This window comes from Haemaphysalis longicornis, unplaced genomic scaffold (assembly GCF_048455015.1).
Source record: "Haemaphysalis longicornis isolate Haplotype H1 unplaced genomic scaffold, Haemaphysalis longicornis Haplotype H1 scaffold_7, whole genome shotgun sequence".
Lineage (NCBI taxonomy): Eukaryota > Metazoa > Arthropoda > Arachnida > Ixodida > Ixodidae > Haemaphysalis > Haemaphysalis longicornis.
The window spans coordinates 151,687,239-151,700,930 of NW_027526422.1; the positions used below are offsets into that span (position 1 = coordinate 151,687,239).

General features: G+C 47.9%; 1 protein-coding gene across 1 annotated transcript in view; it reads left to right on the plus strand.

Moving 5' to 3' along the window:
• Positions 1-13,692, plus strand: part of LOC144147137 (fatty acid synthase-like) — a 243,513-nt gene that overhangs the window by 117,147 nt on the left and 112,674 nt on the right. Inside the window, exon 12 of the mRNA XM_077679209.1 lies at positions 4,218-4,433. Coding sequence (XP_077535335.1) covers positions 4,218-4,433 — 216 coding nt within the window. The remainder of the gene's footprint in view (positions 1-4,217; positions 4,434-13,692) is intronic.

A 13,692-nucleotide genomic window follows, 5' to 3' on the forward strand; every position in this document is an offset into this window, starting at 1 on the left:
ATGTGATTCTTCAGTACCTGAAGTAACTTTTCTGTCTGTGTGGTTGTCAGGTCTGGGCTAATGGTAGCGGTAAGAGCTGACAAACCATCCGAAGTAGTGAGACCGCACATGCCTGAAGGCGTTAGGGAGCTAGAGACGACAGATGCGGGCGCTACATCGACCATTGAAGCGATGGCCATGCCCTTTGGTAATAGAATGGGCTCACCCGTGGTGTTGATGACGGCCAGAGCTGCAAGTCCCCGTGAAAAGCGGAGATGCACGCCGACATGGCAATTCCTCGAGGAAGCAACCGGGTTGACAGTGAGGCTACCACATCCCCGTCAGAAATGCTGTTTGAAAAAACCACCAGGACCTGTTCACTACTGGGTGCCAGAACCTGGTAGGTATGCAAAGTCAAGAACTGATGTCGGGGACTTGGAGCAGAAGAAGGTTCGGTGTTCGTAATGTGAATAGCTGGTTGAGAATAGGAGATAATGGCGGAAGCTGACGAAAGAAAATCCCAACCGAAAATTAGTTCATGAGCACACTCTGGCAGAACCGCAAATTCAACATGGTTACGATCGTCCCCGATGAAAACGCGTGCTGTACAAGTTCCAACAGGCTTTATAAGATGTCCATTCGCGCTGTATAGTACCGGGCCAGAGTATGGGGTTCGCACTTTACGTAAGCGTGTACACAAATCCAAATGCATCACAGAAAGGCTGGCCCCGGTGTCCACTATAACTTGCACAGATACACCTTCCACTATTACTGGCAAAATATTTGATGGGCGCTCTGGAGGAGTTGTGATTAGTTCGACCGATGCAGTTTCCCCTCCATAAACTGCAGCATCTAGTTTTCCGATTGGCTGCCAGGGTCACGTAGAACGGGGCGGAGAGGTGACACAAAACGGCGCGGAGGCGGAGGCGAACGGCGTCTCGTTTGGTCACGGTAACCGCGGGAAGGATCGCCCGAATGATGAGGAGACGGTGAGCGCTGTCGAGGTGGATACGCACGTTCCCTAGAACCGTAGTTGTAGCGAACGTCGCGTTCGTACGGAGCGTAGCCTCGCTACTCATCTCGCTGGCGCCGTCGACAGAAGCGAGAGATATGGCCTCGAATACCGCAGTAGAAGCACACTGGGCGGTCATTAGGCCGAATATCCAGACGCGGCCGCCAGTTTGTGTAGCCAGTCTGAGCCGGAGGCGGCGAGGAGACGGCTGCGACTCTACCGAGCACGGGCGGAGGCACAGAAATTTCCATGTTCGAGACCGCCGTTATGGAAGCTTCTTCCGCGTAAGACGGCACGTCGAAAACAACTGGGGGCCCGTTGCGTGGATTTCCCGTTATCGACGCCAATTTCTCCTTGATAATCTCCCGCAAGTTAGTCGCAGGCTAGGAGCATCGGTCTCCACGACCACAGGGCGAAGCTTGTAGCTGAAGTTCCTCACGAATTATGCTGCGTAGTAAAACACGCAAGTCCGGTTCGGCAGGAAGACGAGCTTGTCCATGAGCTGGCTGGAGGCGCATTGCTTGAAGTTCATCAAGACGCTGGCATGTGGTCCGTATGTCATTCACGGTGGATGGATTTTGCAGCGCAAGTGCATTAAATGCGGACTCTGTGATGCCCTTGATGATATGGCGAACCTTGTCAGCCTCCGACATGTCAGGGCTGACCCGACGGCAAAGGGCAAGGACGTCCTCAATGTACGATACGTACGTCTCGTCAGAGCGCTGCCAGCGGGCTTCAAGTGCGCGCTTCGCTCCATCAGAGCGAGCAGACGGCGTGCCGAAAATCCGACGCAGATGCTCAGTGAAGTCGGCCCAGTCAGATATGCCACCTTGGTTATTGAGGTACCACGTCTCGGCAACCTTAGTCAAGTAGAACCTGACGGTCTGCAGCTTAAAAGTGTCGTTCCACTCATTAAATTGGCTGACGCGGTTGTACTGCTCAAGCCACTCCTCGACGTCATCACCGCGGAGGCCGGCGAAGAAAGGAGGTTCGCGCTGGCGGCAGGTCACCATCCATGCCGGGGCAGAAGCGGCGGTATTCTGCGCTCCTTCTCGCTCCATTGGGCGGGTTGGGGGTAGCACACGACGTCCTGAACGAAGCTCCAGGGGTGCGGCTGGTTGAGGTAGAGGTCGGGGTCGAAGCAACCTCCACCACTTGTAAGAGGGAAGCAGACTGGAACAAGGAAACGGTAATCCCAAGGCAGGTCTCTTTACTGAGCCCGCAGGGAACTCGGTGACTCAGTCGAACAAGCCCAGACGATGATGATAATCGACAAATGATGACGATAATGGGTATGTACAGGTGAGAGATTGGTCCCACTAGCGAATAACAACTAATTCATTCCAGGAGTCTTCTTCATGAGTCAAGACACCAATAAACGCTCACAATATATATATATATATATATATATATATATATATATATATATATATATATATATATATATTGTTACGTGGTGGCAGGGCAAAGGACATGAACCATGAGATGGGCGCACGATGTATTTTCGCTGTTTACAAGATGTCGTCCATGAGGCAGAACCGGCGGTGGCTGCGCGCCTGCCGAGCTTGTTCTTCCTCGTTAATCGCATCCTCGTCGTCGTCTTGTAACATAACCCCGCCATCGAGGAGGGAGACCGTCCTGGTCGAGGCCTTAGTAGGTGAGGGAGTGTAGTGAGTACGAACCATGAAATGATTATACACAGTGAAGACGTCGTTGCCACCACGGATGATGAGGAAGAGCTTGGTGAACACTGGCCCCGGAACATCCATGCCCGTCGACGTCATGAAGCAACGTCCAAAGCCCTTGAGAAGACGCGCCGGTGAACGGGGCAGGGGGTCAGCGTCGTCGTCTTGTCTGGTTGCGGCTTCTCACGTCTCGGCTGATTTCAGCTCGTCATAGGCTGGGGGCACGGGCTGGGGAACAGATGTCGTGATGGCTCACCGGGGCTGGGGCATGCCGACGCGGTCGAAGAGCCTGGAGGAGATCACTTCAGGAGCCAAGACGGCGGGATGCTGGGAGCCAGGATGGAGATGATCGTCCCGCACACTCCACCAAATGTTACGTGGTGGCAGGGCAAAGGACATGAACCATGAGATGGGCGCACGATGTATTTTCGCTGTTTACAAGATGTCGGCCATGAGGCAGAACCGGCGCTGGCTGCGCGCCTGCCCAGCTCGTTATCCTCGTCGTCGTCTTTTAACAATATTATATATATACGGAAGGAATGGGCGATTGTCCCAGCCCCTCAGTAGTATACCAGATAAGAAAACAACGCAGACGAGAAACCGATATGACAGGGACGATAAGGAAGCTCAATTCTTTCATCGATTCCTTTCTTCCGGGAGTACAGGGCCGTGCTCAGGGATTGATAGCGCTGAGAGGCTATCGTTCCGCTTCACACAATTCTACACTGGATACGCAGAAAGTATAGAAGTGCGCGTTCCTCGTTACACCCGCGTTACACAAAAGCTGCATCGTGGGCCAGTCTGCTTGCTTATTAAGTAGTTGATGCCAGAAGAACACAGGAAATGAAAGGATAGAATAAAATACGATGTAGCGGTAAAAATGTCGTTGAGAAGCATCGCATTCAAATCAACTAAGTATATTGAAGTGCCGCGAAAATATTTTAATTTTAGTTTATAGAAAACTAAGCAACGTTCTCACTTTCGCGGTCTATGTTAGGGCTAGTCTTAAAACGTGGTCGCCATAAGGGCACTTTTGTGTGCACATTTGTCTATTCAGTTTACAGGTGGTACTATTCTATGGTTAAATCGGCTAGGAGCTAAAAACGGGAGTGCTTTCCGCAAGGTGTCTTTGGGCATAAAAAAGCGATGCAAGGTTAACAGTGGATTACTATGTGGTGGACCCCCTTCTGAAAACTCTGTGTTGAGTGCGTGGGCCAGGCAGTTAACTGAAGGAAAAGAGGTGGAAATACACGTAGAGTAGAATTAATGTGCCAAGCTTTTGAGTTAAAAGTGTTTCTGATGTTATACTGAATGGGCTCGCAAGCATGAACTTCGTGTGTCTTGAGGCGGCTCGACGCCGATGAGGCGAGTAATGGGCACTGGAACAAGTAATGCAGGAATCCAGAAATAAAGGAGGAGTTTCATTGAAACGGCCCAACAATATAATAAAAATAAACGAGATATGAACTACGGGATAGACGCACACGATCAGTAGCAGTTACATTTGTAGACTATGTGTCTCCGATACCAACTCGTTTCAGAAGGGGACCCAAAAATGACTACAGAATTTGCTTACGTCGACATACAGACACGGGGTGACCTTTCGAGCCTGAAGTGGTACAAGTCTTCGTTCGGCTATTCGAGTACTTCTGGCTCAACACGGGATTCTAGGGTCTGCTGCAACGTGTACTATGCTGCTCTAAACTTCAAAGACCTCATGCTGGCAACGGGACGGATTCCTACGTTTCTGTCATCTGGTAAGTCGTATTGGGAATTTTGGAAGCATTTTGCCAAACACAGGCCGATAGAAAGGGGCTGGCGCAAACAAAACATTGTAGTAACCACGCATGCAAATCAGAAGACTCGCGTTCACTTCTCTAAGGCACAAGATGTCCCCATTCGTGTACAAAGTCATCGGTTCGCTGGCAGTTACGAAATCAAATTCGCAAATTCCTTTTGCAAAACAGTTTCACCACACAGAACAGCATTTATGAAACCAACGTGTCAAAATTTTGAGCAATTTGATAACTCTTGCATATTATATTGCTTTTTTCGCACAAAGTGCGGTACTGTGCTGTACGGAACATTGTGGTCCAATCTCGTTCAAACATTACAATTGAAAGAAAATGAATACGCAGACATACGATAAAAGAAACCAAAAACCATGCATTACCCACAGGTTGAACCGGCTTAGATAGCGAACAAAATCCAGCGTTCGACACGTAACATAATTGATCGGGCGCCAGTGCGAACTATTACACGAAACAAAACGCGTGGTTGTAATGTGTCATTTCGCATACTTATCTCTTAACAGTTTACACAATCTTCAAAGTACTAAAGTCCTGTACGATTCTGAGCTCCAACTAAGGAGATTTTTCCAATTCAAAAGACATCAAATACCGCGACACTAGTCCGACTGCGGCGTATTTTTGCCCGTGAAACACAATTGCGAAATATGTTTGACGCCTACTAGCGCCATCTATCAAGTGTTGTCAAAGTTGAGCCAACTGACAAAGCTGTAGGGGAGGGGACATGGCAGCGTTCAGCAAAGAGGCATTTTACGGAGAGTGCTATTATTAGAGTAAGTGCTCTTATAATAAGTGCTCTTATTAGAGTTTAAAATAAGTGCTCTTATTAGAGTTTTGTGACCGCCTTAAAGTGATATCTATGATTCACTGAAACAGTAATAATACAGAGAGCATGCTGAAAGCGAAATTTTAGGTGCGCGCACGGGGGATTTTCCACGCTTGTGATTTCGCTTTGCATATCCAAGACGTTAGACACGTGCGCTACAGGAAGTCATTTCAAATGACCTTTCAGTGCGTTGAACGCGCGTTTGTTTTGTTGTCACGCGGCATTGTTTTAGAGCAAAGCTTTCTAGCTGTACCAGCCAAGGGTTCTTTCTTCGCGTGCGGGAAAACAAACTCTTAACGCGTCGGAGGCGGCGGCGTTGGGAGGGAGGGGGTGCGGAGGGTTTCCCCAACGGAGCACACCAGTGATGGCGGTGCGAACTTACCCGGCGTTCCCCGCGCGGGAGTGCCTGCTGCGGCATCGGCGGTACCATTTTTGCATCTGCTTGGGCGGCTGTTGTTTTTGGCCTGTTTTGGTCCTGCTTCGCCTCCATCGCGCGGTGCCTTCGCACGGCTTGATCAACTTGTTCGGCAGCACCTCCAGGGTAACCCGCACGCGACGGAATTCAGTGGTCGAGCGGCAAAACGCACGTTAAGTATTGGTTTGCAGGGCGGGAAAACTGAATGTACAAACCCCATGCAGACATCTGGCCGCTAGAGGAACGCTACCATTTGCGCACCGCTTGCCACCAATGGGACACCGTTTCTAAAGTGGTGATATACAATTTGGTTCTTTTTTAAGAGGTATTAAAAAAGGCGAAAGTAGCAACAGGTTATGATAAATAAGAATTATAAAAGTTCCCACAGATTTCTCGCAATTCTCACACTGACTAAACTGACGAGTTTAAATCGGTATAAATGGAAATCGCTAAGCTCACATTCCCAATTCTTTCGGTGTCTGCGCTTGTTTCGCGCGGTGGTCTAGCCCCAATCTAGAACATCAGGATGGCTAGGTTCCGCTGTCTCGCCCTTCGAAAGACGCTCCTCTCCGTTTTCGCTCTCCCGACGCACGGCCGGGCTGCAGCGGCGGCGTCCGCCGCTCTAGCCCAGGCGTGGCCGACGCTGCTTCTCGCGTTCGGGTAACGGCTGGCAGAATCCCAGGTAACGGCTGGCAGAATCTCTGGTTTCGCTCTTTGTAGAGCCACGTGTGTGAATTAAAGTGACGTCGCATGGGCAATTGTTGTGGGTGTCTTTTAAAGCTTTGCTTTCCAACTACCTTCATAGCATAGATTAGAGCCAATTTTTTTTTTGTATTTTGGTAACTCTTCTTTTGTACCATGCATGAATAACATGGCTCCGTTTTATTCAGGGGGCAGGTCCGTAAATGTATCAACGAGAAAACTGAAAAGATTTTTAATACCAGAGCTATTTTGCTCTTGGTTGCGGCGTCAATGAACAGAAAAAATTACGCCCACCTCCCCTCGCGGGAACTCTTTTGCGATGCGACGCTGAGGGGGTTCAAGCGCAAGCGGAGAGCAACCGTCGACCGAAAGGCAGCCGGAGAGCGGCACACCGGTTATATGCGCAGCGCGCCTGAAGGAGGGGAGACCGCGGAGAGAGAGAGTACTGCACATGCGCAGCACCACGTGCAGCGCCGCCCACCGGCGGAGTGAGAGCGCGCTGGGCCGCACACCCGCAGATGTCGAGAGAGAGTGTTCGCTCTCACCTGGGCACGCGCCGGCGCCAGTGCGTCTGCCGCGCCTATGACGCAACACAATCCAACACAATCCACTTTAATCCAATCCAATCCAAATCAAATCCAATCAAAGCCTATCCAAGCGAAGCCAAACCAATCCAATCGAATCCAATCCAATGCCTCTCGCGAGAGAGTGTTCGCTATCGGCGAGGAGAGGGGATGAGCGGAGGAGAGTGCGGACGCTGACGACGACGACGACGGGCGCACACAGGAAGGAAAGGGCCGCCGACAAGAGATGCTCTCAGCGTCGCATCTAAAATACCAAACAAATGCTGGGCGCACGTGAGCGCGCGTCTCGTAAAAGCGCCAGGCCATACATACCCACGTGAGGGATTGGCGAGGAATCGGGCGTGTGGAGCCCACTACATAAAACTATAAATTAGAAACGTAATCATTTAGATGAATAAACAGCATATAATCACAAGGGAGAATTGGTGAAAAATTAGAAAGTAGAGGTTTGAACAAAATAATAAGCTTTGGGTCTTGTGAGAGCACCCGGAGGCACGAAAACACGTGGGGGATTGGCCAGGAATCAGGCGTGAGGAGGGTTAATGCGCCCGCTACACAAAACTGCGGTCATAAAACTTTGACGCCCGTGGCGGTGGCGCCACAACTCTCTACGACTCTGTGCCGCGCACATGGCGAATGGTGTGACCAAAGAAGATCCGGACGCCCAGAAAGAGGCCATTTGCCACGGAGAGAGCCACGCTGCCAGGCGGGCGTACTTGAGCTATCAAAAAATTAGCGAAGATCACACTAAAGCGTAAGACGTGAGGGTAGCGAAGATATACGCAACCTTCACGACCATCACGAAGGTTTAAGTCCCTGATTGCAGCCGATTTGCTTCTTCGTCGCTGCGGCAACGACCTTTACTCCGCCATTGTCGCTATAAGTGTGAGCTGCTTTCATTGTTTTTGGTCATGATAATCCTTTGACGTCACCTTGAAGGGGCGCCGTCATGAAAATGCACTTTGAGTTTTAATAGGCTCCCTATTGTGTTTCTATAGAGTCAATAAAAATCAATTAAAACTGATCGCTTATAGACTGTGCTCGGTAAAAAGTCAACAAACGTTGTATTGCACAAACTCAACCAACATTTTATTGCCTTCAAGAACTGGAGGTTTATTACACTTCATATTGCGTTTCTATAGAGTGAACCAAATCTCCCATCTCAAAAAAGTGCGGCGAATGTAAAATAAATACTTTTTATTGCTAAAATGCAACGTGAAGTTTATTGCAATTAGCTATATTGAGTTTGAACAAACTCTGTATTGCCTTTCTATAGGGTCGATCGAACTCCTAATGTGTGGACTGTGGTCATTAGACAGGCAATAAAGTTTTTATAACGAACACACAGCAAACATCATATTGCTTTCATTAGGTTGAGTTTCAATAGATTGTGTATTGCGTTTCTATAGCCCACCCATGGAGGTATGGTAGTTTATCCGTGCATACATATGTGGTGTGCTATTGCACCGCCTGCCCCACTGCATCAACAGAGATCGCGCGATGGACGTCCCATCACTTCGTCTTCGGAGAACTTGGGAGCGGTGACGCCCGGGATGGCGTACATCACCGCCGGACAGCTCGAGCTCCTACAAAGATCCTCTGTTAAAGCTTGCCAGAAAACGTGACTGGCAGGCAACAGGATGTTACGACTATACTCAATAATAATTTTATAGAAAACTTATAGAGATACATTTAATAAAAACTCATCCGAGATTCTATTCAGACTTAGCTCATGCGACAAGTTGTGATGACTTGGCGCAATAGGAATTTTATAGAAATATCATTGAGAGAAATTTAATAGAAACACGTCAGAAACTGTATTCAAAGCTGACTCACACGTAACAGGTTGTTACGACCATACTCAATAATAAATTTAAGAAACCTAATCCAGGCAAATTTAACAAAAACTCATCAAAAATTCTATTCAAACTCCATTAGCACGCAACAGAATGTTATGACTATACTCAAAATGAATTTTATAAAAAATAATTGCCATAAATTTAATAAAAATCCGTGAGAAACTGTATTCAAACTGACTGCCACGCAACAGGCGGTTGCGACTGTACTCAGTAAGAATTGCATAGAAAACGTATTGAATTTCTTAAAAACCTCATAAGAAACTGATAAGAAACTATACTCAGAACCCATAAAGTCTATTGACTTGGCTCTATAGACTTTTAATTAAAACGCGGTGGCCAATTTATAATGGAAACTCAATAGAAATACTCTATAGAATGTTGACAAAATGTTTATAGGATTCTTTAGAGCAATCTCTATAAGAAGTTTATTAAATCTCGGTAAACGTTTTTTCTCGGCGTACCCCATAACACGTCTTTCACGTTCCGAGCAAGTGTTGCCGCGTTTACGGCAAACGCTTCAGTTTTGTGGGGAGTTAGAAAAATCTTGGGCAATCTACCCCTACCTAAGTGGGTATGCTTGGCTTGAAAAACGTGCGCCGGGGACGCCGCTGTCACCGCGGTCGGCGCGAGGCCCGCACCGAGGAGCGCTCGGCATTTTCTTTGTCTTCTTAACTGCCCGGTGGTCGCCGCAATCTTGTCAAATCTCCCTAAGTGGGCATGCTTGACTTGACAAGCGTTCGCAGAAGACGCTGTGGGTGGTCATCGCTAGGCACAAACACAACAGCGCTAAGCATTTTCTTGGTTTTGTTACTGCCAGGCGGCCGCTGCTGGGCCGCCCGCGCTCATGTGAGCGGGCTCGGCAATTTCTTTGTATTTTGTAGCGTGAGCTATACTGGCCGAGGTTGGGCACTTTCGCGTGGCTCCTGGAGAACCGTGCTGCCCATGCGCGAGGAGCAGTGACGTCACACGGCGCACAGAACGTTGCTCGCTGCCCGGCGTCTCTCCCACACCCCACGCACCCAGCGTCTTCGCCGACCTCCGTTCCGCATGTGGCGGCCCGGTCCACTTGATGATCATGTCAGGGGTGGCTGGGTGTGCAACCGGTGGCTCGTGCGTCGCAGCAACACCGGCGTGCGCCTGTGGAACCAGCTTAGCCTTGGGGCGATTGGTGACGCTGCGGCGGAGCCGCTTGATAAATATGCATGTGACACATAATGCGTATACCGTGTCATTGAAGCAGCAGTAAGCATGATAATCAAGCCAACCCTAGACAACCAGGAAAGCTAAGAACAACCAGCTGAACCTTAGCTCACGCTACGTATTTCCTGGCATAGCCGAGCTAAGCCAGTGCTATTTGTTTTAACTGGGGACATGAAAAATTACGATTTGCTATCCAGCTTCGCTGTTAAAAGAATACGTGGGCGAAGAAGTATGCCAGGTAAGCACCTCTTGAGGGTGGCAGAGAGTGCAAACGCCGCCCGCTGCAGGCTTCGGGGATGCAGTATTAAGACCAAGTTGTGTTGCACAAGCGACAAACTCTTCTTCTGCGGCCCACACAATGTAAACTTCACATAAAATTGGCGAGAAGGTATAAAGGATCCACTTTTTACCTTTTTTGTCATTTGCCCAATTTTGTTTAATAACCCGTTCTTCAAACCTTTGTAATAATTTTGTTCAGTAAAGTTGGTTGGTGGTGGGCTTGCAGTAGCAAACCCACTAGTTCACAACTTACTTGATAAAGTTCTTCTGTGCAATTAATTGTACATCATGCACTAACTCAACCACCGAGATTAGTGAAAGAAGAAATTGTGTATATGTAGCTTTCGTATTTTGTACTTGTGGGAATATTTGTAGCCTACACTTTTTAGTTTGAGTTTCCACGAAAATCTTTGAACCCAAATACAACCCTGAAGTCAGGACGATATGGGCTGTGCAACAAGGCTGCTGCACCGTCTTGTGGGTGCCTCCCAAACCATGCAGCCTGTGTCCAAGCAGACGATGCTGGCGTAGTTATGCTCAGGCAATGACGTGATGGAGTGCGCAATAAATTTTATGTTGCAAATTGCGCAAATTGTTACTCTAATTCTCTTCTAGAAACGAAGTTTTTTTCGATTATTAGCGTGTTCATCCCGTCATGACGAGCGAGCACGAGGGATACGCAGTGGACGTCGGGTGAAAGAAGTGCTGGCTTACATTTCGTTGTGTGTCCCCTCGTAAGACGGGTGTAAATTGCTTTTTTTACCATGTGGCCGGTGCAACCAAATGGTAGCCGGCGAAGAAGAAAAATATATGCAGGCAAATTTTGTTATTGTGGTAGACAATCGAGGGATCCAAGATTTACGTCTTACGTGCTTACGATTTTCTCACTCACCTAACGCACACGCCAGCGGTTGCTGAAGACGGGTTTTCCACTTATAAACTGTCAGCATGTGTGCGTTAGTTTCGATTACCAAGGAAATGGTTTTCTTGAATTTGAATGTTGTTAACCATTCCAAGCACGGCAAATAAGAGAGCACTTTGTTGACGATGCGAACATTATTATCGCCTTCTTTTCTTGAGCACTACGGTTTTTTAACCATCGAAGCTTTCGGTTACTTTCCGCAGCAAACAAATTTATGGTTAACTCCAACGTGTTGATGTACCGGTATATTCTGGAGTACTGCGAACTCGTACCTCACTTCTTTAATTTTTTTGCTCTCATTATAGCTGCAGTGGATCAGTACAGCGGAGAGTCCTTGAATCTGTCTTCTTGTTCTTATCGCTCGATGCGGCTAGTGAATTTAATACACTGCGAACTAGTTGTCGATCAGCAATTTCGACAGCTTAGTTAAACGACTTCACCGGTGATAGTGATTCATGTACAGCTGTAAAATAAGCAGACATCGGCCCTTGTGTCTTTTAATGTCATTTCGCTTCTCCGGAAGACCATAGGCTCAGCAGTACAACAAGCACAGGTTTTGTAAACACATGCAAAAATACAAAGACGTTAGTCTATGTTTTAGTTCAAAGGGCACGCGGCAGACGTTGCACAAATAATACAGCAGCCACCTTTTTCAATGTTACTGCCGGGCGTAGTAAATACATCTATTGTTGAGAATGCCCGTAATATCAACTGGTCACTTTTTTAAGGCAATTCCTTCAATACATAAGCACTTCCTTTTCTTCTGAGGTAAGCATATGTTGGTTCAAAGTGCCGGGGCGAAAGAATCAAAGAGCCTATGTTACGGCTTCCATTATGCCTTGTTTTTCTGACAACGGGGCCTTATTGCTTCAAGCAGTTGCACTAACCTTTACAAGCAGGGAGCGTTGAGTTTAATACATATTCATAAACATCTGAATTTAAACGGCGCAAGGCTCCTCGTTTGCAGGGTTTGCGTTTGCCTGACGGATGGTGCCACCTCTGGTAGTGAAGTTCTGTGCGTCGCCACATCGTTCAGACGCGTAGAAACGTATTCGCATTAGAGAAGTTTCGTACCCGTTTCCTGATTCTTGCTAATAAAAAAACAAAGCGCTGAAAATACAGCGAGATTCAGTTGACCGGAGCGTATAATTTTCCATGGCGAGTGTATGTCTCTACTCGGGAACAAGTTATTTAAAAACGGGAATAGCTCATGTACGGTATCACTCCGCATAAGCGACGAACCCGGATGCCAATGGGGGCGTGCGTTTTCAAGGTATATTGCTATGAATGCGTGGTATCGTCTGCGTTTTCTCCCGTAGTTTGTTTGTCGTTGCTGCAGTAGTTTATAAGCATAATAATTCCAGAAAATCACGAAAGCTGCTCGCTCAGTGGCGTAGCTCGGCTATGGCAGAATATACGTAGCGTGAGCTAAGGTTCAGCTGGTTATTCTTAGACTTCCTGGTTGTCTAGGATTAGCTGATCATTATGCTTACTGCTGCTAAAACGATTTCCAATCCAATCCAGTTCAATCCAGTCCAGTCCAGTCCAGTCCTTACGCATGCGCAGTACGGCTCTCCAGAAGCCACGCGAAACTGCTCAACCTCGGCCAGTGTAGCTCACGCTACAAAATATTCCTAGTAACGCACTAGTTGCGCCGCGAGGAATAACATCCGGCTGCGGTGATTAGGCACAGCGGCGACCTCCGTTGCTGTTCTCAAGTTGCAATCGAGTATTCGCCGCGAGATGGACATGTAGGTGGCGTAAGCGTCGCGCTGCTAGTGTGAATGCTCCGCTGAGCGGCCCGGGAGAATGCACACTGTTGGCGCGCTTTGTGCCTCTTTCGCGCTCTATGTGCTCATAAGAGGCGCAGACAAGAGTGGTATGCTGTAGTTCGGTTCCTCAACGTTCATTGTATTGTATGGAAGCGGCAATCAGCTTTCATTACTGCGCCAAAAAAGCGGCGACCCATCGGGAATCTCAGAACAGCCGAAATAACGACAATGAACTTGTACGCCGTGGCTCGTAGCAAGCTTGGTCTTTCCAGACTATGGCTTTGAGCCTCCAATAAAAGCATAAATAGAAACAAATCAGGAAGCCTCGATCTCGGGAATTCAATTTACAACAGCAGTATCAATGGCGCTTTCATTGGTAGCATGACGCATTCTTGCATTTGTGGGATTTCCTGAAATGGTAACACTACTTAACTGCCCCGACATTTTTTCTAAGAGATTACGATATTTTTTGTATGTGTGAACGAAAAGCAACATAAAAATCTGAATTTGAACCAGAGAACACATATACATGCAACCGTTCTAACGGGTCTCTTGCGCGAGCATTAGTTAAATGAAATTTTAGCGACTCTCTGAAGGCAGGTTTCATGAATAAGGCTTTCGTTAATAATAAGGCTTTCGTTAAGGCTTT